At 36.0% G+C, this 26,870-nt stretch overlaps 3 protein-coding genes across 4 annotated transcripts in view; 1 reads left to right on the top strand and 2 right to left on the bottom strand.

The window, feature by feature from the left end:
- LOC119838965 (fragile X mental retardation syndrome-related protein 1) overlaps positions 1 to 16,045 on the bottom strand; it is a 17,643-nt gene extending 1,598 nt beyond the window's left edge. Inside the window, exons 1-15 of the mRNA XM_038365126.1 lie at positions 15,924 to 16,045; positions 15,505 to 15,557; positions 15,273 to 15,426; positions 10,436 to 10,599; positions 9,125 to 9,292; positions 7,428 to 7,514; positions 6,823 to 6,970; positions 6,084 to 6,227; positions 4,648 to 4,785; positions 4,361 to 4,511; positions 4,010 to 4,103; positions 3,296 to 3,410; positions 2,705 to 2,867; positions 1,022 to 1,096; positions 12 to 86 (exon numbers count right to left, since the gene is read on the bottom strand). Coding sequence (XP_038221054.1) covers positions 12 to 86; positions 1,022 to 1,096; positions 2,705 to 2,867; positions 3,296 to 3,410; positions 4,010 to 4,103; positions 4,361 to 4,511; positions 4,648 to 4,785; positions 6,084 to 6,227; positions 6,823 to 6,970; positions 7,428 to 7,514; positions 9,125 to 9,292; positions 10,436 to 10,599; positions 15,273 to 15,426; positions 15,505 to 15,557; positions 15,924 to 15,974 — 1,780 coding nt within the window. The 5' untranslated portion in view covers positions 15,975 to 16,045. The remainder of the gene's footprint in view (positions 1 to 11; positions 87 to 1,021; positions 1,097 to 2,704; positions 2,868 to 3,295; positions 3,411 to 4,009; positions 4,104 to 4,360; positions 4,512 to 4,647; positions 4,786 to 6,083; positions 6,228 to 6,822; positions 6,971 to 7,427; positions 7,515 to 9,124; positions 9,293 to 10,435; positions 10,600 to 15,272; positions 15,427 to 15,504; positions 15,558 to 15,923) is intronic.
- An 847-nt stretch (positions 16,046 to 16,892) lies between these two features.
- On the top strand, positions 16,893 to 21,338 carry LOC119838717 (GDP-L-fucose synthase). 2 transcript variants are annotated; one of them, XM_038364812.1, is made up of 8 exons: positions 16,893 to 17,045; positions 18,050 to 18,204; positions 18,473 to 18,587; positions 18,739 to 18,867; positions 19,452 to 19,525; positions 19,875 to 20,014; positions 20,253 to 20,381; positions 21,078 to 21,338. In XM_038364812.1, the coding sequence occupies exons 2-8, from the start codon at positions 18,050 to 18,052 to the stop codon at positions 21,311 to 21,313; spliced, it is 978 nt and encodes a 325-aa protein (XP_038220740.1). In that variant the 5' UTR covers positions 16,893 to 17,045; the 3' UTR covers positions 21,314 to 21,338. The 2 variants fall into 2 exon arrangements, with proteins under 2 accessions (XP_038220740.1, XP_038220732.1); XM_038364804.1 differs by having other exon boundaries at positions 16,897 to 17,217.
- A 513-nt stretch (positions 21,339 to 21,851) lies between these two features.
- LOC119838957 (glutamate dehydrogenase, mitochondrial-like) overlaps positions 21,852 to 26,870 on the bottom strand; it is a 6,806-nt gene continuing 1,787 nt past the window's right edge. The window contains exons 3-11 of the mRNA XM_038365115.1: positions 26,271 to 26,378; positions 25,889 to 25,981; positions 25,584 to 25,670; positions 25,222 to 25,388; positions 24,649 to 24,786; positions 23,982 to 24,143; positions 23,349 to 23,553; positions 22,771 to 22,913; positions 21,852 to 21,980 (exon numbers count right to left, since the gene is read on the bottom strand). Of these exons, the coding sequence (XP_038221043.1) occupies positions 21,864 to 21,980; positions 22,771 to 22,913; positions 23,349 to 23,553; positions 23,982 to 24,143; positions 24,649 to 24,786; positions 25,222 to 25,388; positions 25,584 to 25,670; positions 25,889 to 25,981; positions 26,271 to 26,378 (1,220 nt within the window). The 3' untranslated portion in view covers positions 21,852 to 21,863. The remainder of the gene's footprint in view (positions 21,981 to 22,770; positions 22,914 to 23,348; positions 23,554 to 23,981; positions 24,144 to 24,648; positions 24,787 to 25,221; positions 25,389 to 25,583; positions 25,671 to 25,888; positions 25,982 to 26,270; positions 26,379 to 26,870) is intronic.

The following is a 26,870-nucleotide window of genomic DNA, read 5'->3' as shown; positions in this document are numbered from 1 at the left end:
GCCGCGCGCGCCCTCCGCCCGCGCGCCCTCGCCGCCGCCGCCGCCGCCCCCGCCGCCGCCGCTCACGCCGTTCTTCCACCCGCCGCCTAACAACAAACGTAACAAATAAACGAACGAACGACTCGCACCTTTCCGGTAAACATTTACAAACTTTGAAAGCTCCGTAGACCGTGCATAATTTCAATTCTGAATTAAATTCACGAAGCAAGAAAAATTCTTTTTCGACAAATTGATCATTGGAAAACATTAATTGATAATTGAGACATTAAAATAAAAAACAAATATCCAAATAATATCGATAGCGAAACTCATACAAACCTATGACAAATGGCATGCGCATAATGTCACAAGAAAAAATAAACAAAAATATGGGTGTCGGTTTAACATATTGCTCATTAATTATTTTGCATGATCAATGAAGCACACGTGACAAGTTAGACGACATATTTATATTTAACAATACTATTAGGTCTAGAAAGGTGTTTCCAAATTCACTTTAGATGTGTTTCTTTGTGCTCGATGTATTGTATTTTCATTAGTTACTTATTTTTTAAATATTAAACACAAAAAGGCGTGTACAAAAAAAATACATTAATCTGAAAATCTTACATTATGAGAGTATAAAATAAAAATCATGCATAAAAGAAATGCTAACTTATCAAAATACTATTTTCACATGCTCTTTCTCTACAACTAAGTAAGCAATAGTAAAAATTATTTAGATTACCTGCAAATACTGATGACGTCGTTCTTTTTATTAATTTTATTAATATGTAATTAGTGTATGTGCATTGTAGAAATGTACTAATGTACTGTATACCTGTTTGCTTTTGTGTGCTGTTGCGTGCGTGTATTGTGCTGTGTAATGCGACCGTGTTTTTAATAAGCGAGTTTGTACACGTGCATCTGTTTATGCGTGTGTGTGTGCGTAGTTGTGCGTTTGGACGGGTGGTGCGTGTGCGTGCGCGTGCGCATGCATGTGTGTAGGTGTGCGCGCGTGTAGGTGTGTAGGTGTGCGTACCTTGCCGTCGCCGCCTGCGGCGCCTGGCCTGCGGCCGCTCGGCGCCGGCCTCCTCCGACGACGCGGACGCGGACTCTGCGCCACACACACGGCTCACTACTGGGCTACTCTACGCTACGCCTGCTCGCACCGCTCGCACCGCTCGCACCGCTCACACCGCTCACACCGCTCACACCGCTCACACCGCTCACACCGCACAAACCGCACACACTACATCACTTACTCTAAACGCACTTATAGCCATACAAATCGATCTCGCACACACTTCTACTTCTTACATTAATGACTCGACACTCTACAACTATTTCATCACTATTTTTGTTCATTTTCTTGAAAGCTATTAAACTAACACTATAATTAATTTAAAAAGTTAATTCAATAAATATGAGACAAACCCAAGCACTTTTATATCACAAACTTAAATATTCTGAAATACAAAAGAATTCCTGAATACCTTTAAACTAACTAACTTAAAGTATGTAATGTAATGTAATCTTATCCTAAGTTATGGTATGTAAATGTAACATGCGATCAAGTTAAACTTGCGTAAATCTATATTAATTCCTTAACAGTAAAAATTAACTATACTATAGAAACATGCAAAACATGCTGGCATTCACCCTCACTAACCAAGCACCCAACTATTAGAGCTATAAAATATCATCATGACAAGACTATCAATACTTGACTGATGACTTATGAATACTTTATAATTCAATTCTTATAAAAAAAAAACACAAAAACATTATTTATCAATTTAATTCAATTGTCATAACAATATCAGTATGACCCATTATTTACCACACTTCCAAAGCTACACGGATAACAGTTGTATGCTCACTGAACAGATTTCTTAAACTTTTATATTAAGTTAGTACCATAAATGACATACATGTGTTCAAACTCTAGATGTTTTAAATCAAATAAGTTATTGCTTAAATTTAACAAAACACCAGCACCCTAATTAACCCAATCTTCTTGTTTAATTAATCATGAATTATTCATGATAAGTAGCAAACAACTGTTACCCATTATCCTTTCATACACACATCACCGCAAAATAAATACATAGGTGTAAAACTAAAGTATAACTATGGATCTATTATACTCAACTAGCAAATTATGTAATATTTTCAGATTTTTGTTTTATGCTATTGTGAGCTTACTGCGAAACTTAAAATGTAAGTCATATGATTAAAAAAGTTATTGACAACTCGGTTATTACATGAGTGAATATCATAAAACACACAATAAAGTTTTAATATGTCTCTTTTGAGATATTTACGATTTAGTTATAGAGCATAATGAATGATATATTTGTATTGGGAGTGGACTGCAATATTGAACATTTTTTTAAATTAAACAAGTGGCAAGTATTAAATTATGAAGGTGCTAATTGTGTGTATTGATAGTAATGACGTGGAAAACATAAAAATAATGAAGTGTTGAAAGTAGCGGCACTTATTTTCAGTATAACTATAACTTATAACCAGTAACCAATGAACATTTCAATTGTTGACTATATTTTTAGTTTTCATCATCAATCATACATAGTAAATTAATTAGTACTCACGATAAAAACTATCAATTTAGTATTTGTCAAAGCTAAGTTCTATAGGATATGTAATCATCTTATTTTTTTTATATGCGTGTATGAGCGTGTATATGCGTGTATGCACGTACCCCTGTCCGCGCTAGACACGTCCTGGCTGTCGACGAGCGAGCTGTCGTCATCCGTGTGTCGCTTGGGCTCGCGGGGCTCACGGGGCTCGCGGGGCTCACGAGGCTCGCGGGGCTCGCGCGGCCCGGTGTCACGCGGTTCGCGCGTGTCTCGCCTCCTGCCGCTCTGAAATGTTACATCACAATTGTCTTAACGACGACTACGTAGTCTAAGAAACTTGCCAAGAAATGTAGTCAATAATATGAATAAAAAAACGATGTAGGAATCGGATCATAAATTTGGCACACTATAGTTGAGAATTTATAATCTTTTGTATAAGAATACAAAATATTATTAAAAAAAAAAACAAAGGCATATATCGGGTGGCACCTCCTTTGCTAATATATATTTTTTAATAAAACCCAGTATCAAATCGTCAAATCAAGACCAAATTTGAATGGAACCACACGGGAGACATCAGCTTCCAAATAAAAAAAGAAAACAATATTCAAAATCACAAAAACAGTTTCACTCAGTGGTAAGCTCCGACTTAACAAAATCTCCTCCTTTTTTGAAGTCGGTCGATGTAAGCTAAGCACAAGTGCGGTACGTACGGGCTCCCGGGTGTCGCGGGTGTCGCGGGCGTCGCGCGCGTCCCGCGGGGGCCGCGGGTGCGCGCGCCCGTTCTCCAGCGGCACGCGCCGCTCCTCGCCGCGCCGCTCGCTCGACCTGCAAGCGGACCGACACGCGCCCTCATTCATTTGTACTTGCTATAACTAGGCGACTAAAGAGTATAAGTTAACTTCATTACATGTATGTTCTATAAACACAACCTTTTTAGACTCGATTTTGATTCTTATCCAGGATTGGTGATAATTTCACGAATTTATCTCAATTTACCGATTATAATCGCCAGATATAAGATCAATTTCCTAATTAAGTGTATATGATTAATATATAGTATACTAGCTGTGCCCCGCGGTTTCACCCGCGTAAGTCCGTATCCCGTATGAATATCGAAATAAAAAGTTGCCTATATGTTATTCCAGTTATCCAGCTGTCTACGTACCAAATTTCATTGCAATTGGTTCAGTAGTTTTTACGTGAAAGAGTAACAAACATCCATACATCCATACTTACAAACTTTCGCATTTATAATATTAATAGAATTTATGTTATTTTTTGCATTTGATGACACAAATGTTTTTTTTTTCATTCCTAATGAAAAATGAAAAGCAAAGCAATATTACGCTCGCACATTTTTCAAACAAGAACTCACAACAATATACAGATTAAGACATCAACCGTGTGCTTTTGGGTCGCGTTACCTGTTGGGTCGCGGCGGCCTGGGGCGGCCGCGGTAGGAGCCCTCGCCGCGCTCGCCGCGCTCCTCGCCCAGCTCGGGCGTCGTGCGCCGCCCGCCTGTAAACATCGCACGCTCTTTTTATTGATGTCATTTATGTAGTAAATAAATATTTTGTCTGTTTTGTATGGCGTTTTATACGAAATCACGACAAACCCAACAAAAGATCGTTTTAATAGAAATTAATGGATTGGATCGATCAGTTCAGATGCTAGGGAAATCGGGGGGACACCTGAGGGGCTGTTTTTATGTTAGGCCGAGTGATAATTGACTGGCGGAAGGGCGATACCCTGAAGGGTGAAGGGTGAGTGCTCACCGGGCGGGTAGCGCGTGGCGGGCGGGCGCGGGCGGCGCGCGCGCGGCGCGGGCGGCCCGCGCGGCGGCGGGTACGAGGCCGAGCCGCCGCCCATCACCACGCGCAGCTGCTGGTCGATCTCCAGCTTCTCTGCGCGCAGCTGCTCCACTTCCTGCGGCACGAGACATACGAACTCGTTCAAATTAAGCATAAACACACTGTTACACTCAAATAAAGATACGTGATATAAGAGACGTGACACGTATACGTTGAGAAGCGACCCGACGATCGACGCCTGCGTGTAATACCTTGAGGTGCGCCACGTGGTACTCGACGAGCACCTTCGCGTTGGCGATGTTCTCGCGCGTGCCCACAAACACGAAGGCCACCATGCCCTCCTCGCGCGGGCCCACCGGTTGCGGCTCGTTGTCGCCCTCCACCTTCACCTGCAGCATATGTACGTTACATCTCAGTACGCACTTGTATTAACCATTTCGCCAACTTCGTATATACTAAAAGGATCGAGTTTACGCTACAGTAAATTCATACTCAAAACACAATATTTGCAATTGAGTGTAGTAACATTTGATATTCGCAGTATCGATTTTTTTCTTTCAAATAGGCACTCATCATCCAAAATACTTAGTAAAAATACTTAGCCTATTAATTAAATATTCAAAACAATAACCATAGTACCCAACAGAGTTGATAAAATATAGAATAATAAAGACATTAGACAGCTATATTGTGAGCATATATGTATATTGAATATTCTGGACTATTTTCATGGCGTTTTCTCTCGTTATACTTCGGCCGTTCAGAGAATGCGTTCCTGACACCTATCAGTTAGTCACGACTAGTGATGGGCACAACATAACACTGAGTTCGTTACCGTCCTCCAAAATGAACCGCCGCATTATTTTAAGACTATTTTCGTTTTAAATTGGCGGAATCATTTAAAATTTATATTTTCATTATTTAAGTAGAAACCAAAAAAAAGTAATTCATATAATAAAATTGAATTAATAATTGAATGTGGGTACAGAATATTAATCAGACTCTGATTCGCTTGAGGAGGTGGTGTCTTCATCATCATCTTCGCCTACATGTATAATTATATTATTATCAATAATAATTATATTTTTATATTTCATAAAAGTTATTTTATAGTCCATTATTTTCAAATTCTTAAAAAGAAAAACAAAACGTATTATTTTATATTATAAGTATAACTGTATAAGAACAGATAACGATACTTGCCTGTTATTTTTAGCACAGCACTACAAATATGAAGCGCTGACATAACCTTGTAATAGCGCAGTATAGATTTAGAAAAATATTGTTTACCAAGTTATTTGACACTCAGTTTCGCACAAAATTATAACATTCATTGATTATTGATATAATAATTTATTTTAATGCTCATCAATTGTTAAAACGGTAAACAACCAGCAAAAATATTTTTATTTTAACTGCAACGCCATTACAAAGTTACGTCGTCAGTTCATTCGCGACGTGTCAGGAACGCATTCTATGAACGGCCGAACTATAGTACAAACTATTACTACGAGAAAATGCGTCCCAACGTAAAATGGGTTTCATCAGTAGTATATAAAGTTCCACTCTCTTTGCAGTTATTATGTTTAAAGTTAAATCACGCTTCCAAAATAAATGTTACCACGTTCCAATAGAGCTCTATATCAGTGTACAGAGTGCGCACTGCGCGGCGACAAAGCGTACTCACTCTGACGACGCCGCTCTTGTCGACGATCTCCTGGATGACCTTGCCGCTCTTGCCGATGACCTTGCCGACGAGCTCGCGCGGCACCTTCACCGACTGCTCCGCGTACTCCAGCAGCGCGCGCGCCGCCCGCACCGCCTCCGCCGACTGCCGCCACGCAACAAGCGTTATTCGACAACAATATTTTTTATTTGCAAATTACGAAGCCCGAACGAATAGTTTAGTATACGATCTGCGAATGTAAACGTCTTATCATAAGTTACATTCGGGATTAAAATGGAATTTTGGTCCGTCCGTTTTTAGTTCTTAAAATCCAAAGTATACAATTGATTTTGATGATTTATAAGTTTTTGGTTGCAACCCATTATTTTAAATACACTATTGCTTTAGTAATACACCATTTTATGAAACAAGCAAAATGTAAAATGTAATTGGGTTTGTGTGGCGTGGCTTTATCTACATATCAAAGAAATTCCAAAGATTATCCACAAATGTATCTTTAGCTCAAGGTTATCTTGTATCAAAGAAAGTTTTTAAAACGGAATTCCAAATAATAGGATCTCAAAATCTATATAAATATAGAATTTGAGATCCAACAAACACACAGATGGATTACTATATGATATGGGTTTTATTTACACTTAAATAGTTATATTCAGAAACATTGATCTTCAAGTGAGATTTGAGTAAAGTTAGGGAAGTGTCATCAACAGACACCGCACGTAGGACAGACGGCGCTCACCTCGCCGCAGATCTTGAAGGTGCAGGAGAGCTCCTCGAGCTCGATGTTGGTGATGCCGGGCACCTTGCGCGCCTGCTGGATGTTGGCGCCGTGCGTGCCGATGGCCAGCCCCATCAGGTCCTCGCGCACGCTGAACTCGTCCGTGTACCTGCGCACGCGCACGCACACGCGCCACACATTAATGTGCTCTTTACTCACTAATATTTTTCTAAACTACTTCGATAAAATGCCGAAGTTACTGGTAAGTTTATTTGGGAACAATGTTTAGAATATAAAATGTCACTTTTAGCTTTAAGTAAACTTGATATGGAGTCTGCTTGTGAAATTCATGCATGTCCATTTTGAAATAATTAATACATTTTCATTTTATTATACTTCATTAGATATATAAAAAATACTTGAATAGCATTCTCAATGTGTCTTATATTTCTAATCATACAATACCCACATAAAATTATAAGAAAATAAATATAAAGAGTTTTCAAACTTAACTCGAGTTTTACATTACGAAGCAAACACCTTATTAAGTTTAAATTTGGGCTGTACGAAAATAACTCAATCAACCAAAACTATATAAAGACAGATAATTATAAAAAATAACTCACCCTCCTTGATTGTGAATTTTCGTGGATTCTAGCTGCCTTGCGGCTTCTTCAGTCTTTTTCAATAATAACAACTTTTGTGTTAGGTTTCTGAAAATGAAACAGGAGGAAATATAAAGTAAAATAAAAGCATTGTATATAAATATCATGTTACAAAGTAGACGATTTTCTCTGAAGCAATGTATGTATAAACAATAATTAATTGTAGGAAGCGTATACTACCCATCTAGATAACAACTTTGTATCCATGGCCCTGTAGCTTCCGTTCATAATGTAAGCACTAAGTTTGTTTGGCAGTGAGTCAGCTGCCTTTCACAAACAGGACCTCAAATGTTTACTGCACAAATGATGTCCGGATATATGCTAATATAATAAACAATGATATCAATAACGATCTACTTTTGCCTTAAACTATTGAAATTGATGATGATGAGATAGTATGTCTTGTTTTTAGAAGAAATGAATTATTGACTTAAGTTCTTATAAGACTTGAAATCAATATCAAGTAATTACGAAAAGTGTGCGAGGTTTATGTGTATTTGACAGTGCATACCTTGAGGTAAACATTGAAATATTATGTAAATATAACGTATTTTAATTGTTACATTTATCATCACTCCGTGTATCTATGTTGTTTGTACATGTGATGGCGTGTTTTTGAGGGCCGAGTCACCCACACACTCACACTGCGGTAGAGAAAGCAAACTTATTCGTTACTGTATTCGCGGAAAATTCACGTCTATATCCTGCCAGTGCCAAACCTCCCATTCTACATAGGTGAGAGGTGAATAATCCGGATATACGCTTCCGACAAACTGAGGTTCTTAAAACGCTGCGGAATCTGGAAGTGAATAAAGCTAGTAGCCCTGATGGTATTCCAGCCATAGTTCTCAAAACCTATGCGCCTGAACTCGCTCCTGTTCTGACACGCCTCTTTCGCCTTTCAATGAAAGGCAGTCGTGTCGAACCCTCTAACTATAGGCCAATTTCAGTCACGTCCGTACTCTGTAAGACTATGGAACGTGTATTGAACAGCAGGCTCCTGACACACCTAGACACGAACAACCTACTCAGTGACCGCCAGCAGGGTTTCGCCGAAATCGGTCCACTGGGGATCTTCTAGCGTGTGCCACCTATATCTGGAGCGAGGCCATTGAGAATCATGCTAAAGCACTTGCTGTCTCCCTCGATATCTCGAAGGCCTTCAATATGGTGGCATGATATTGGTAAGCTTCCATCGCACGGTCTGTTGATGTGCGTTGCAAAATTACACAGCTTAATTCCGCCATCCCCATTTTTCCATCGATCGTCAAGGCGCACAGACTCCAGGCACCGCTATTTGGTGGACGTTCTATATACCCGGTGGAAGCGGTTCGATTCCACATTCTTTATTCGAACCGCAACGGATTGGAAACATGCTTCCTGAGTCTTTGTTCCCCGACATGTACAATCTGGAGGTCTTCAAGGGAAGAGTGAACAGGTATCTTCTAGGGAAGCGCGTTCCAGCTTAGACCACACCTCAGCTTACCATCAGGTGAGATCGTGGTTAAGCGCTGCCCTATTATAGATAAAAAAAAAGTTATGGCAAGTAGAGTCAAAAGGTGTGGCGTGGAAAGGCGTGACGTGGAATGAGATGTGATATGTTGCGTTGTGTTGTATTGTGTTATGTAATGTAAGTGCGTCGGTGGCGGCGGCAGTACCTGAAGTGCATCTCGCGCAGCATCTGGGCGCGCTTCTGCGACGTCTCGCAGCGCGAGATGACGGCGAGCACGGCGCGCTCGGGCACGTACCACACGAGCGCGGCGCCGATCGCCTTCTGGAACTCCTTGTGCGCGTTCTCCACCTTCGCGCTGTGCATGTCGTGTAGGCTATACGCCAAAATACTCAATTGTATAGTGTATTCAATGTAATTATAGTAAGGGAAATTAGTTAAAAAAAGCACTAAAAAGATATGTCATATAAGTTAAAGCATATACTGCAACAACTAATGTACCCGATATAATCGTAAATCACGAACCATATATTTATTTAAATTGTCACTAAAATTTACGTCATTTGTATTAATAACGTCGTTGTTTGTGTGTAAATAATATGCCTTTTTAAAATGAAATCAAGAAAAAATATTCAGTTTATTTTTGGTCTTCCCTAATACATTAATAGTAAAAAAATGTAAAAGAAATCGAATCCAGTCAGGCCTGTTTCTTTAGCGTATTCGACAATTGATCATGCTTGTCCGTGCACATAGTATAACAGAATTAATTTCACTAACGAAATCTTTGAAAGCGAGTCATTCATAACACGTCATTTCAATTAATTGAGGTGATCACACCTGTACACACTACACAATCGTGTTCAAGTAAGTCGGTAAAGACAGCATTGCTTTTTAAGTTCCGTATAAAATTATTTTTGTTGGTCTATGTAAAATATATGATATTTTTCGTATATTATTTCAGTAAATTATAGCAACAAAAACCGCTCAAGTACGAGTCTTGTTATGAGGAGCCGACCAATAATCACGTGAGGTTCGAAAGGGGGACGGGGCGAATCTTAGAAGGCGAAGATTAGATTATACCGAAAGCTGTATTTTATAAATATTTAAAATTGTTACGAAATTGTGTAGTTACTTTAAAAATAGCTGGGCAAGGGAGGCGGGGGAGGAAGGGTGAAAAAAAGTTAAAAAATAGTCACGTGATTAATGGACGGCACCTAAGTGCATATAAAGAAGAGCTGTTCTTATTAGCTATAGGCAACGAACTGCTAGAAAAAGTGCCACCCATCCAATTAATGACCATGCCGACCGTTCATCTTATTATTATTGCGACAATATTATTTCAATTAAATCTCAGAAAATTTTATCTGTCTAAATGTCAAGGCCCGCAGACGGACAGCGAGGACTTCGTATAATGGCCCTCATTTTACTCCTTGGGTATGAAGCCCTTAAACAGGGATCCTACCCAAACCGTTGCAGGATTATCGCAATAATGCATGTCTCGTTAAAATTCAATACTCACTAGTCCTTGAGATCCTCAGGCACTGCAATCTCGAATTTGTGGAACGTGTTCTTGTCGATCGGCGTCTTTGTCTGTTTGACCCGAAGGCGGTCATTTGGCACGATCTCCGAGTAGCAGTTGTCCCACTCCAGGTATTCTATTACTAGGAAGTCCCCCCTGATCAACTGTAACGAGTAATAAATATATGTGATATACGATAGATGATAATATATCAATTATTAAAACTTACATGATTTTAAATCCGCCCTAACTATGAATATGAATTTTATAGATATGGAAAACAGAGTATCAATATTGTTGTCCTAAAACAACTTACCACATTCAAACCAGTTTTCATTACAAATAGTACAAATTCAAGTACTGAAATTGCAGGCTCTTAAACCAGGGTAGAAGAGAGATTAATTCTAAGTTATAGCAGTAATATATGCGATTCTATATATTTCTTTAGCTTACTAATAAAATAATTTCGGGAAAAATTAAACAAAAATGTCCTGGCTTTTTAAAAGAGAATAAATAGCTTAATATCTAATATAATAATTATAACTACTTCAATTGGTTAATTATTTCAATACATAAACACGCCCGGGTAAATAACTTATACTTGCAGTTCAACCATGAATAAGAAACCTAAGCAACACAACCTAGTAATACACACTGCTCGTCTAATAATCGCGAAGGTGAGTATTGTCATCTTTGCGTATGCAAGCTGCCCTGCACAAGATAGACATTCATACAAGGCTTCTCTATTGAGCATCAAATCGTCGGCTTAGCGTATAATTATTCTTTATAAATGATAAATGTAAGTGGATTGTGAATTCTATGTGTGCAAAGGTTTTTTTTTTAAGTTACGTTCCGTATTTTTTTTTTAATTGGGATAAATTACATGCTGTTATTTTTACAGAATGATAAAACCGAGTGTATTAAAATTATAATAATGTTGTTTTAATTTGATTGATATGTAAATAATAAATAGATTTTTATTAACAAGAAAAATTTAAATCAATTTCAACCCAGGCGGAGGTAACACCCGGGGGGGGCGCGGGGTAGTGACATAATATGTCAACTACCCAACAAAATCATTTCTTACAAATAAAACTATAGTTTTCAGTTGCAAATTGTAGGTACCTACTTCCTACTCTGAAAACAAGTGATATAAAAATTAAAGATCTTATATCAAACCGTTGGCATGAAACGAATATATGGGAACAACTAGCTGCGGCCAGCGGTTTCACCCGCGTAAGTCCATCTCCCGTAGAAATATTATATTAAGTTTACGCAGATAGCTGGATTTAAGGAACATTAAAGTTGCTTATATGTTATTCCAGTTATCCAGCTATCTGCGTCATTGCTTGTTTCATTGATTGTTCAGTAGTTTTTGCGTGTAAGAGTAACAAACACACACACATACACATCCTTACTTTATCTTTCGCAATTATAATATAAGTAGGATAGGATAATAGGATCTTCTATTTCAAAGCCCTATGAAACAGCATAGTTTTAGCTTGAAAAAATTCCATAACTAAGCGTAAGCAACAAATCAAGTTATTTATAACAAGAAACTATAATCAGTATAACCGCCCTGCACAGTATAAACGTGTCACACGAGAGCCAATATCGTTTTGTTGACATTCCTCAGCGAGAAGATTAATTGCTTACTCACTCCTACCCATTGTTTGCACTTCGCCCTTAGGGAGCGAGCCTTTCAAAACGAATTGCTTTCTTTCCTTCCGATTTAAACAATATGTATGACACCTTTATGGAAAACGTAAAATTAAAAAAAATAACGTCCATCTATGCACCCGATACACTCCCTCCCACTTCTTACGTAATCCGGAAGAGAATCTTCTAGCGGCGCTAAATTCGATCAATGCAACTCGAGTTACATAAATTATTAAAGCTGTGATTACGTAAAATAAAATGATTTATATTTTACAGAAATTAACAGATTATCTTCTTATATTTACTGTCTAAATGATACGAACTATCGAAATAACGGTCTTATTTACAAACAATTGATTATTTAATCACAATACGTTCCTAATTTTATACAGGACGATCGTTAAACGGGGCCAAATTCGTAGTCGTAGTCAAAGTCGAAATCTGGGCCGACGTAGTCACAGCAGCCTACATAGACCGCCACACGCTATTTTGTTAACGTGTTGTTTCCTACTTTAGCAAGTTTCTTTAAATTGCAAATTTCTAATTTATACCAATTTAGATTAATCGACTCGTACGGCTATTTAAAATGAATACTTATTTAAGTGCATTTCTAGTCTGAATACCGTCAGTGTGTGTATTGTTTTTTACAAATTATAAATAGTCGTTGGTATTGACCAAATTTAGAATAAATGTATCGGGGTTCGACATTAGAAATGAATATATAATGGTATCATCCCGATTCTAGTTCGGGCGAGCAGCCACTGCTTGTAATAAGCGATTTCGATCACTGCATGCCGCAACATTCTGCGTCAACCTTGACTCGGAAGTGGGACACGCTGAAATATCTTTAAATACGTGTTTTTCTGTATCGACGCCCGCCGACTGGATTAAAAGACGCTCACATGTATCGACTTACAATGGAGTTAATAATCCTGTTTAGTTGCAAAACATGCTTCGCTTTATAATGTATTTTTAGGATCTGTGCCGATTCATAAAAGCGGAAATCGCGGGTTAACCTTTTAACTGGTCATGAAAATAGGCGGTTATAAAAACGGCTTTTTCACCAAATTGAAACTTATAATTAATTTCAAAATTGTCTCCTTTTAACGCACTCTCGTTGAAATCAACTCGTAGTTTATAAGCTCTGATAGAAAATGTATAATGATTTGCGACCACCCAGAGGGTCAATTCGAAATTCAAACATTTTCAATTAAGTTATAAGTTCGAGGAACATAATGGGGCCGTTTATAATATCATAGCCCTTGTTGTTTCATTGCTAAGTTCTAGATTTAAGAAATCTAAATACCACAACATAATATAAAAATTATTAATAATACCATATCATAGAGAATATCCAAGCGGACATTGGACATTATTGTCCTATAGTTACTATTATTCTCCTTACTAATATTATAAATGCGAAAGTGTGTTTGTTTGTTTTTGTTTCACGTCGCATTGGAGCGGTTTTACGAAATGATTAAGGCTGTATATGTTATACGACAACTGTTAGTATATTTTTTTTGCTAAGCCGTAGGCGAAAAATTAAATTGTACTGGATTCATTCTCTAGATAATTCACAGAAATCGCCACGAACTTATTTTGTATATTAGGACCCTACATGGGTACTACGTGCTTCAAAGAACTATTTAAACATATGTATTGTGTGCATGTGTGGTGTATTTTTCTTTATATCACATTGACATTTTCACCTTGCATCCTGCATATGTTATATGCATGTTGAACAATCTTTATTATAGATATTTAAACATCTAAGTTTCGACTAACTATACTACTTACACGGATTAATGTTTAATATATTACTAGATTTATTTAAAATTAAACAACATTTGTCGTATTTTACTTAGCTATATGTATAGACTAATTTTCTTAAATAAATCTCTTGGAATATGTATAAAATTTAGTAGAGATAGATTATTGCCTGGAAAAACACATAAGCTATATTTTAAAGATAAATATAAATAACAGTTTTACAGCAAATATAAGACAGACTACACAAAATCTCGGGCAATGTCCAATAATATCATAAATACAAAAGTCTGTAAATATGGATATTTGTTACTCCTTCATGCCAAAATAGCTTATCTATCATGTATAGCTATTGTCTTCCTCAATACTGCATGAATGTCAACAAAAAACTCTTTAGCTTTATATTACTTGTAGATTGGGGCCAGTGAACGCTAATATAAAAAAATATCTGATCACAATTTAAGAAACCTTAACTGAAGACTAATGATTTAATTTTTTCTAATGATTTATTTTTTAAGATTATAAATATATATACCCATATTGTTAGATGCAACTTCTGGTTTAATATTTTTTGCAAGAGTATTTGTCACATAGCTGTCCGATTTATTCCTGTCAAAGCTTGTTTAGATGTTGAATCCTATAAAACATTTTGTTGCTTTGAAACACAACACATTCATAGGTTTGTGCCTTGGCGTTCATATGTTGTTATTAATTAGGTACTTGTGTAGATTCAGTGAATTGCACTACAATCTTATTACAATCAAACTAAAATTCAACACAGCCCTCTCTCGATTCCTAACAATATTTTTTAATTCTTTTAAATTTATCACAGAAATCTTTGCAGATTTAAAATATTGGGGTATTTATTAAAGCAGTGCATAATTCAGGTACATAGTAGTTATTTATAATGCAGTAAAAAAATAATTCCTTTATCAAAACCCTCTTGAATTGTTCCTATAAGCATTCAATAAAACAAACAATAAAACATTGAACACTAGGGAGTTTTCATCAAATAATTTTCAAACATTTTTGATTTCCAACAATACCCACAGTCACTCAAAATTGCAATAACAAAGGAATGAATCATAAATGATAATGTCAAATTAGATTTGATTATTTACATTATTGATCAAATAAACAAAATAATTCACATGTGTCCTACAAAATAGTATATTTCACAAAATCTTTACTAGTAAATAATAAAAATATTTTCAAGGGTGAAAAATCTGGTTTACTTTCCATTTCACAACTATTATCTGTATAAACCAGTGGTAAGAAAAAAAAATTGAATTACTAGAACTAAACATAATAAGATTAACATGGATCAGATGTGAATGTACACATATAAAAACAATAATTTCACTACATATACATGTACGATAGAAAATTGTTCAAGTAATCTAATACCTACCTTGATATTTGCAGTCCACCACCCACATGCTTCTTTCTCATTTGATCTCGCAAAAACCTCAACTTCTTGGTTTTCGACAAAGTCTGTGTGTTTGCTGGTGTCTTTTGGTGGTAAGAACACTTGCGAAAATGGAAACTTTGATTCCGGCTGCCAGCTACAACAATGAAAATCATGTAAATAATTGCGACTAACTAAATAAGTAACTAATATATGAGTTTAAAAATTTACTTACTCATTTTCAAAGGCTACGAGAACCTCGTTGTCGAGCACGTCGGTGACAATGGCCTAAAAATATAGAAGAATTTAAGAACATTGAGGATCCATTAACATGGAAATGCTCTAGAAATAAACGAGTTTTCTGGGTCAACGGCAAGAAATATGCCTTTCTTAGAATATTGTATCAACTGCCCCATTCTGATTTCGCAATCATCGCTAAAAATATATAAGCCAGACCGAATAAAACACACTGAAAATTCACGCCGTCAGACGGACATGGCGTCCATTCCAGCCGCGATGATCTTCCCGGAAAAATATTTTTGTAAGTATATGACAAAACATAAAAACAAGGGCTTGAGAAAATTTAGTATGTTGACCACTAGGAATATTTACATCTAATAAGTTAAATCATGGCGTACTTCACGTTTTACAAACCTTATAATAAGCACCATTTTCACCGTACACCTCGACCGACAAATCCTCCATTTTGGTTTGAAACTTGAAAGCGTATTTGGCGTTTTCAGACCGAGAATGAAGCTCGAAAAGAATCTACCGACCAATCATATTTCAGAATTTAGACAGAGACAATTATTATATTTTTAATTAGTACTGGCAATTATAAATCAAAATCGAGATTTATTGCACAAAAGTATTAAGAATTTTTATTTTAAAAAAAGAATTTTCCTAGTAGTTTTAACATCTCATAACACTAAAATAATCGTGGTGCACCTTGCTGTTATAAAAAGAAATAAATTTAAAATATTTTCATGATATTAATAAAAGGGGAGTTCCCGTATTGTATTTTTTATAATAATTTCAATTGCATAGTTTTGTAACGTTTACTAAATTATAAACCTCATGAAAATTTATTCTGTTATCTCTCGCATAAGACTGTCAGTTAAATATGAATTAACATAAAAATATGGACATAAATATTTAGTTATTATTATAATGTTTTTTTTTATATTCATGAAATTATTAATTTAAAAGATAACAAATTAGTAATTTGATTATGATTGATTTTTTTCTGCAACTAACGAGTAGTTAATGACTTCTCAACAGGATCATCGTTGGATCATTATATGGCCCAGTTTCAAAGAAAATCCAATAATATTTCCCATTACAGACCATTAACATTCACATTCTTTATTTTAAAGAAGAATAGAATTTATTAAACAAAAAAAAATTTTTGTAATTTGGTATTCAATTATTTAAGTTAGGCAGCACATTTACTTTAGCTTTTAAATAAGAGCTACAAGACGAGACTATGAAGACAATGAAAACCAAATTAAGGAAACTTTGTTGTTCTATATTGCTCATAGTATCTTTTATGATAAGTGTCACATGTGACATGTATGTCACACGTGAAATGTCTATTTGAATTAGATGTCACTATCGAGTGTCAATAGTGACTTTTTGTGTTGATTTGAATGTTTATCAAAATTCAATCGTCTTGCTTCAAATTTCAATCAACTTCATAATACGTATCCACTTTTTCAGTCTTCTGCTAAATAAACAATTCAGTGTAAACGAAAATAATCAAAATTTAATTGAAGGGTAAATAAAACATATTATTGAACGGTCCAAATTTAATAATATAAAAAAAGTTCAAGTAAATTAAAAAAAAAATCCTGATAAAACGTGATTTTCATTTGCTACATACATTAATTGCTACGAGCATTTAAAGTACCTATTTGTTTCATAGTTTTATATTTCTATCAAAGATACGGTAAGCTTTGGATTTTTTTTAAAACAGAACTAACAGAACCTTTTACATTTCATTATTTCACAATTGCATACGTATTCATAAAACTTAAATAGATTACAATTGTATTGCTTTTACAATATACATTAATGTAATCTAATTTTTTTTTTCAAAGGAAAAGATAATGTTTGGAGGATATACATTACATTGATTTAAACTACATTAGGCTAAGTGAAATATATTGTATGATAAAATTGTTAATTGTCTGATAAAAGAATCTCAGATAATATATAATTTCTACCTATTAGTAATAGTAAGTAGAAGATGTATATTTACATGATTTATTGTATATAAATTTGATTGCTAAATGTAAAAGGTATTTGAAAGATTTATTTTCTAAAGCCACCATGAAAAACATACATGTAATTAAATTAGTTGTAAAGGTGAAAAATATCATCTCCTTGATGGCACATTGTGTTAGTCTGATATTTTACTGAAGGTTGATCACATTTTATACATAGTGAAATTTTGCAATACCATTTGAAAGTATTCTTAATGCTAAAGATAGATTTCTCATTGAAAAAATTCCTTTATTTTTGAAAAGTAAGAAAACTGTTATCTAATTGATCAAGTTTGTTAGAATTTGTCCTTAAAATTGACCATAACAATCAATAAAATAAAGTAAAGGGTGTTGTTTAATGTGTATAGGCAATATTTTTTTGTTTCCCAAGTCACCCTGAGCAAATGCTACTATAATGGTAGTACTAGTATAGACTTATTCTTATTGGATACTGACAGACTGACAGTCATAGGTGTTTCTGTTTCACAGATAAAATAAACTAATTTTTTATTCTAGATGGGTTCTGAATCTAAGGTAGTGCTAGTAACAGGAGGGTCAGGGTTAGTGGGTCAAGCAATCAAGACAGTTGTGGAGGAAGAGAGGAAGTCAGGGTCTCCGGAAGTACTTGATGAGAAGTGGATATTTTGCGGCTCGAAGGATGGTGATTTGAGGTATAAATTATTTAAATATATGCATTTAGAATAGCATTACATAACACAATAAACAAATAGAAGCTTAAGTTCTGTTTTACATTGTTTTCAAGAGGAACTACGACCAAGAATTTAAAGAGATCCTATAAAAAACAGTAAACTTTCATTCCAATATCAAATTTTATCAAAATTTCTTATTTGGTTTTGAATTGATTATTATCTTGATTATGTAAAACAATTAATTTATACTTAGCTGCGACATAAGTGGTTTTTAGAATAATATTTGCAGAAATAAAGATGAAACTGAGGCGCTGTTTGAGAAGCACAAGCCGACACATGTGATTCACTTAGCTGCGATGGTGGGCGGCTTGTTTCATAACATGGCACATAATTTGGACTTCTTTGTGAGTTTTTATCATCCTATCAATATTATAAAGTGGAAGCATGGATGGATGGAAGTTTTAAGAAGAAGAAGAAGATTTTAACATATCTTGATGATACACAACTATATTTAATTATTCATTATTAATAAAAATCATTGTACTGTTATTCCAGCGCGACAATATGGCCATCAATGACAATGTACTGTACGCGAGCTACAAACACAAGGTCCAGAAGGTTGTGTCCTGTCTCTCCACCTGTATATTCCCCGACAAGATAACATATCCCATTGATGAGACCATGGTGAGTTTAACTTATCAATTCAACAACTTACTCGGTACAATAACAAATTCAATTATTGTTAAATGTGTCACTTGAAGAGCAGTTGTCCTTATTGGAGGGCTCACTCTACATTTATTATGGTAAAGATGCACGAAGCATCTTTACCATAATAAATCCACGAATCCTTTTCCTCACCCTTCGCAGTCCTTTCCTTCATTCCCGTCGCTGACTCTCATTCAGTTTAAAGCAAGCAATGCACTTATTGTAATTACAATTGGGATGTGGTACATTTTGTTATTAAGGTATATAGAAGGTTATTCATATAGAATTTATATTTATATAGAATTTCCAACAAAGAATACAGTTTATGTTTTTTTAAAGCTTGCTACATACATGGTTTTCAGTATCATTAATTACAGGAAATTACAACATGATAGTTCAAGTAAAAAAAGGCAAGTGTGATAAATAAATTAAAGAATTAACAATACAAAAGTTTAGTGTGATACATTAATTAAAATATTAAACTAAAACTATATAATAAAAATTGAAGATTAATAACCGGTTATTAATTAATACATATTGTTAATTCCAAGGTCTTTTAACAGGTGCATAATGGACCGCCTCACAGCTCCAACTATGGGTACAGCTACGCTAAGAGGATGATCGATGTGTTAAATAGGTGAGTGACATTTTTTCATTTAGAGTAAGATTTCAACTTTTACTCTCAATCTCTCTAACTCGGACTTAATCAATGATTTGCGTGTGCGTTTCGTTTTAAAGTTCGACTTTTACTCGTTGAATGAATAGAATCATTTTCATTTAAAGTTTAGTACTGATGTATACTTTCATATTAAAATTTTGTTGCATATACAAATAAAGGGGAAATAATGTTCTGTTTGTTTGTTAAAATTTAACTCAAAAGCTACTTTATCGTCCTCTCTTACTCGTTCTGTTGCTGAGCCCCGGGGCCTCATCGAGAGCTCGTTCTGTTGGGCCCCGGGGCCCCGCTAAGAGCCGGCTTGCCGCAGGGGCTACCGGGAGCAGCACGGGTGCCGCTTCACGTCGGTGGTGCCGTGCAACGTGTTCGGGCCGCACGACAACTTCTCGCTGGCCACCGGACACGTGGTGCCGGCGCTCATACGCCGGATGGACGACGCCATGCGGAACGGTGAGGGCTGGACATTTAATAGCTATAAATCAAATTATTTTCAATTTCATGTGCCTAACGCCTAACTATGCACTCTACGCCATCTGACTCAGCCAAATGCTTTGAGACTGTTGTCAACCGTATGAACCTAACTTTTTTTTTATTATATTTTTAATCAAAACTTGCATTCAATGAATAAAGAAATTAAATATCGTGTAACACAAGTGAAGTATTGAATGGAAATGTACATATATTCCAGGCGACAAGACGTTCGCGGTGTGGGGCTCGGGGGCCCCGCTGCGCCAGTTCATCTACTCGCTGGACGCGGCGCGCCTGTTCGTGTGGGCGCTGCGCCGCTACGACAGCGCCGAGCCCCTCATACTGTCTGGTGGGTAACTTCTCTCTTCTTTATTTATGTTTTGCTAATATTATGAATGCGAAAATTTGCGACTATGTGTATGTTTGTTACTCTTTCACGCAAAAAATAGCGATTGCAATGAAAATTCGTATGTATATAGCTGGACAGCTGGATCTACGAGGCAACTACAGGATCCGGACTAACACGGGTGGAACCGCGCCCGGCGCAGCTAGTTGTCTATATAGTAAAAAACTATTCGTATTTCTATTCCCATACCTATTTCTATTAGTGCTATTTCTGTATGTAATACAGTAAAGATTTCATAGAAGTACTATAAACAATTGTTCTCACCCTGCTTTGCTTATTAAATGATCGTAAAAAAATGACCAAGCGGCGATGATCATTGTAATATGAAATATCTATTCAAATGAACACCTTATTTCGTGGCAGTAACGTTCAATATCGAATGCAGATGCAGCAATGTTTTTTAACGACCGTGTTCAATAGACGCTCATTAGAAAACTCTGCCTAACAGACGCGTAGGCAGAGTTTTGCTTTCACACAATTTTCCAACGTGTTCGACAACATGAGACATTAGCCAACCCGCACTTGGCCAGCGTGCTGGATTTAGGCACCTTTACGATTGAACCCTCTAGGCCCGAGTCCCAGCAGCATATGGTCAGGGAACATAATATGGTCTGATGATTATGAATTTTTTTTTTCCAGTCGACGAAGAAGACGAAGTAACAATAAGCAAAGCGGCTGAAACTATAAAGAAAGCACACGGGTTTACCGGCGAAATAGTATACGATACGAGCAAAGCGGACGGCCAGTACAAGAAAACTGCGTCTAACAAGAAGCTTAGGTCCCTTTGTAAGGAGTTCACGTTTACTCCCTTCGAGCGAGCGATACAGGACACTGTTGTATGGTTTAAAAATAATAGAGAACATGCGAGACTGTGAAAGATATATATAAATTATTTCTGTTGATTGTGGTTTTACTTTTTAGGCCAATAGAAATAAGATATCTATGAGTTAAATAGGCTATTTTTTATGTCGGTGGAACCGGGCGTAGCCGGGATGAGTAATAGCGATAAAATATATTACGATATAACTCAAAAACTACTCGACCTATTTTGCCAAAAACCTACCGGGAAATTAACAACATTATAATAACAGGCATTATTTCTTAAACTGGGACAAGGAGATAGATCTGAAGATATTTGCCGGTTCGGAACTGTAAAGGAATAAATAGGCTAAAGGAGTAAACAAATTATATTTAAAATAACATTTATTCAACTCCAGTCCTTAATACGCTAAAAACTTCATAAAGAAAACACGGCGATGTAATGCAATATCGAACAAACATGCTTGTATAAAATATATTAAATTGTGTTACTATCATATATCAGGAAACATGTGTTTTGTTAAATGGCAACATTGGTTATTGACAGTTTACTTTTTTTAATTAATTGTATTGCTATTATTTGATACAAAATGATTTCTGTTATATTTAAAAAGCGAGCCCATGTTCGTCGTATGTGACAAAGATCTTCTCGATGGCCGTGACGTAGGCCGCCGTGCGCACGTCGAGCCCCAAGTTGTGTTTCGATGCCGCTTTTTTCACGTTCTGATTTTAAATATTAAAAAATCTATTAAATTACACACGGATACTTAAAAATAATTAATCATTTACCATTTTTACGTAACGATAGTAAGGAAAATTGTAGAATTTTCGATTGTTTTGTGGATTTTTAGGAGAGTGATGCGCTAGTTTCAGCGCCTATAGCTTGACTTTTTAAAGCCATTAAAGTGGAATGTTTTTTTGTCTGCGTATCAAACTTAAACTCAAACATCTCTTTACTCAATTAGACTTCCTATAGAGGTACTTTTGAATCGCCATATTACACAGTTTTAACATTCACCACCGGTTCAGAAGGCAGTTTCTAAAGAACACTAGAAACTGTTGTTTTTTTTAATATCAGAGGAAATGCCCCATTTAGTTTCTAGATAAGATACAAACAAAATATGACATCATTTTAAACAAACAACTAATCCGTATAATCACATTGAAAGATCTAGATGAAATGGAACCATAAGGGAGGCAAATAAAAAAATAACCAATCGGCTTTCAAATAAAAAAATAAAAAATAAATCCAGTACAAAGTAATGAGATAACAAACATAAGAAACCGCCTTTTTGGAACTCACCAAAATTTTTTAACCATGTATATCAAACTAGCGGTCCGCCCCGGCTTCGCCCGTGGTACTATGTAGCCTATAGCCCTCCTCAATAAATGGGCTATCTAACACTGAATGAATATTTCAAATCGGACCAGTAGTTCCTGAGATTAGTGCGTTCAAACAAACAAACAAATAATATTTAAAATGTTAGTATAGATGAAATGATTATCAACATACATTGCAAGCGTTTATCATAGAGTACTCGAGGCCGGAGGTGACGATGTGCTTCTCGCTGGCGCCCGACATCAGCGACTGGAACAGCTCCGTGGGCCGGATCTTCGCGTCTATGTTCGACGTCTTCAGGGATTGCTCCACGGAATCTGATTGTCATTTTTAGATGTTTTAATATTGTAATAATAGGTAAAAATTATGGATAAAAATTGGTAGTAATATTTGAAGTGGCAATCTGAAAAAAATTATAATTGAACAATGTGGCGACGATTGCAACGATTTTTTAAGTATAGATAACATTGTATACGCCCCAGAATAGCATATATAAATTCAGGTAAATAACCGAGTTGTGTAGGCGTGCGAGCGTGTTATCTGTTTATACCTGCAATTGAGAGTAAAGGCTAATTGTCTTTTTAAAATACAATATTGTTGATGTTGTATTGTTGACCTGTTTATCCTTTTGACCATATTTTTTTGATATGAGCGCTTTTTATGATAGCGTATGGAGGGTTTTTTATGAGGAATATAAATTACATCACATATCCTATCTATTTATTTGATGAATTGAAACGTCCGTTTCATACCCAGCAACGCCGTATTAGAGTCCCTCCAGAATTTGATGGACAGCTTGCCGAAGCTCACGTGGTTGAGGTTCTTGAGGAACTCGAAGTAGGAGACGGTGACGCCGCCCGCGTTGGTCAGCAGGTCGGGCAGGCACAGGATGCGCTTGCGGCGCAGCGCCGCGTCCGCGCCCGGCGTCGTGGGCCCGTTCGCGCCCTCCGATATTATCTGTGGCAACAAGGAAAATAAGCCTTTTTTAATGGAAAGAGATGATTAAAAATTGTCTCAACCAATATGAAACATTATTTATTCGGGTGTCCGAGAGGCTAGGCGTTGTTTAGCAACTGTCTGTAGTCTACAATATTGGCAAAAAGACGCGGGTCGAAACCTCCCTCCTGTACAATTTTTTATATTCTTAAAAAAACTCTCATTTTTAAGGTATTTCAATGCTATAAAACTACATATAATAAAAAAAAGACTTGCTACGATTGCTACAAAAGATCATTTTTTTTCTATTATTTCAATTTCCCGCAAAAATACGTTTGGTATAATATATGCCTTTGAATATAAAATATTCTATTAGCATCTATTCGTTATATGGTTTGGATACATGCTGCATACAATAACAATTCTCTTTACTTTACAGAGGGCAGTACCTTACAGTTAAATTTGCTCGCGTTTTCCGAAGTGATCGTCTTCTCGAGCGCGGCGACGACCAGGATGTCGCACTTCTCGTACATGAGCTCGGGCCCGCACTCCTGCGCGCCGGGGAAGCCTTTCACGCTGCCTTTGTTCTTCGCTTTGTAGTCCATCAACTCCTGATTGTTAATATAGATGTATCATAATACTGATGTTACTGTGTACTGTTCTGTTATAATAGTGTTATGCTTATATCTGTGCCCGTGGTTTTATCCATGCGAGTACCTGATATTATATAGCCCAAAGCCTTACTCAATAAATGGGCTATCTAACACTGAAAGAATTTTTAGATTCGGACTAGAGTAACTGATAAGCGCGTTCAACCAAACAAACAATCTCTTGAGACCGTCAAACTCTAAGCAAACAACTTTTCGATGGATTTGTAGATGCAAAACCGCTGATTTGCGAAATTAGCAACCGACATAGTCTGCAAACGGATGATCAAGATTCTATAGCGTTTTCTTTAAATCGATATGCATCTATTTGTCAAAGAGTTATATGTTATTTTTGGTTCAAACGGAAGCGGTCTTTGGCAATATAGACAGAATCTCATTTAAAATTCGACACCTGATTATTTTCATATTAATTTATTTTGGTTTCGTATTATCTGGTTCTAAGCTATACCATGCTCTGAATGCCTTCATTGTTCTTAAGGCAGCAGTCGAACTCAACCACGCCGATGATCTTAACACCACTGTCCTGTAAGTACACGGCGGTCCAACTCCCCACGTTGCCATATCCTTGTATGATCGCTGTTTTACCCTGAAAATGTAAAGGTAGGTTTAATGCTTTAGCCACAGCAATCACCTTGGATATTAAATTCAGTTCTTTGAATTTTTTATAGAATGGAAAAACGTAATCGAATTTGCGTCTTGCTTTATAATACTGCTATACTATATAATTATTATTTATCAAAAATTTTATTATGATAGTGTATAATGCATTTTAATTACTGTTTTAAATACTACTCGATACAATGTAATAAATGCTTCATCACGTCGAACCTTGTCTTTCTTTTTCGTGTGCAATTTATTAAGTCTTACAAGTATCTGCTTTTCTTAGAAGTCTATTGATAATTAATCCATTATCGGACTTTGATACATTTTTTGAAAGCGGTTTAAACTCATTGATTACTTTTACGCTTCTTTGTTGTTATTATTAATTCATAAAGAGTATTGAACAAAAGGCGCGTAGAACCTTAAACCCCGGCTCGAGGCCGATGAGGTCGCACCACTGCTTGTCGTGTATGAACTCGCTGGTGGTGATGAAGACGCCGCGGCCGGTCGCCTCCACGCGGCCGTGGATGCCGCCGCCGTTGATCGGCTTGCCCGTGACGCACGCCGCCGCGTTCAGGTCGTTGTAACCTGCGATTCATTTTATTGTTATGTATTCAAACTCAAATATTTATTTATCTAGACTTCGGTTAGAAAAGGTTATTTTTGAATCTTCAAAATACACAAGAAATTGTTTACCATCAATTCGGAAAGATACTCTAGAAAGTAACACACATCACGTACAGTCATCTGTGCGAATACATTGTTAATAAAGAAATATATTACCCAAAGTTTTAATATAGGTGTCCACAATCCACGACATTTCTCTTCCCGATGTGTTGACATCTGGTGCTGGGACGTCTATTCCAGCTCCTGCATTTAAAAACAATATTAAATTAGTAGTATAATCAAGTGTATGGATTTGAAAAGAGATACATACATTTATTATGCATAAAATATAGCAACGCTTATGATTGCGTTTAATTATAATTCATTTTGTAGGTACACCAAGAATTCGCGGGAATTTATTCGTAAAAAATCTGAATTTACTTGTGCTTAAAAAATGCATATATTTAAGAAGCGTAGATTACCTATGTAATTCTTCTTAGCTAATTCTAGAGTGTATCGCCGAGTTATCCTTTGTAACTCTGCTACTGTATATTTTTTGGGATTTATAGCGACACCTGTAAAATGAAACCTTCAAAGTGAACATTATACCTAATAAATTATAAAAAAATGAAACATAAGCATTATTTTTAAGAAAAAATCCAGCATAACCGCCTTAAAATTGTTAGACAAAATTTTAATGGGCGGTTTCACTTTCAAATAAAAAGCAAAATCATAGAAATTAATTCAATCAGTAAAAATTATGTAACAAACATAAAAAATACAATTGAATAGATATTTTTTTTGAAGTCAGTTAAGGACATTAAGTGTTTCGGTTTAGAGAAGATATGAAATAAATAGACAAACCTCCCTTAGCTCCTCCAAACGGAATGTTCGAGCAGGCACACTTGTACGTCATGAGAGCGGCGAGGGCCTTCACTTCTTCTAAATCTACTTGGTCTGAAAATCTAATTCCTGAAAACGGTTTTGGCGTTTATGAAAACTCAACCGAGTTTGTTGAGTTTCTTTAATCTTCATATTTATGATTACTATTAGGACAATTTTAATTCGACCTAATAATTACTATTATGTAAATAAATAAAAATTTAACACAACATAATAAAAATGGATATTATATGTTATACTTAATCATATACTAATTGTAGGTATGGCATTATACCTTATCTATACAAATATCATAAAATAGAGTTTCTCAGTTTGCTTGGTTTTACGCCCAAATCTCAGGAACTCGGTGGAAAGTTGAACAGATTGGAATGGAACTCATTTTGTCATGTGCTGGAGAAACCATCTATCGAAGAAGGTTGGTACAGCATAGACAGCCTACTGCTATAGTAATATAGTAACAATAGAAACAGTCGTACAATTGGCAAAAAAATGGTTGCCTGTAAAGTCGGTTTTACGGGCGATGATTTTACGTGACAACGTCTTTTTCTCGGTAGAATATTT

Source organism: Zerene cesonia, chromosome 3, assembly GCF_012273895.1.
Source record: "Zerene cesonia ecotype Mississippi chromosome 3, Zerene_cesonia_1.1, whole genome shotgun sequence".
NCBI lineage: Eukaryota > Metazoa > Arthropoda > Insecta > Lepidoptera > Pieridae > Zerene > Zerene cesonia.
This window is presented reverse-complemented; position numbering and strand designations above follow the sequence as displayed.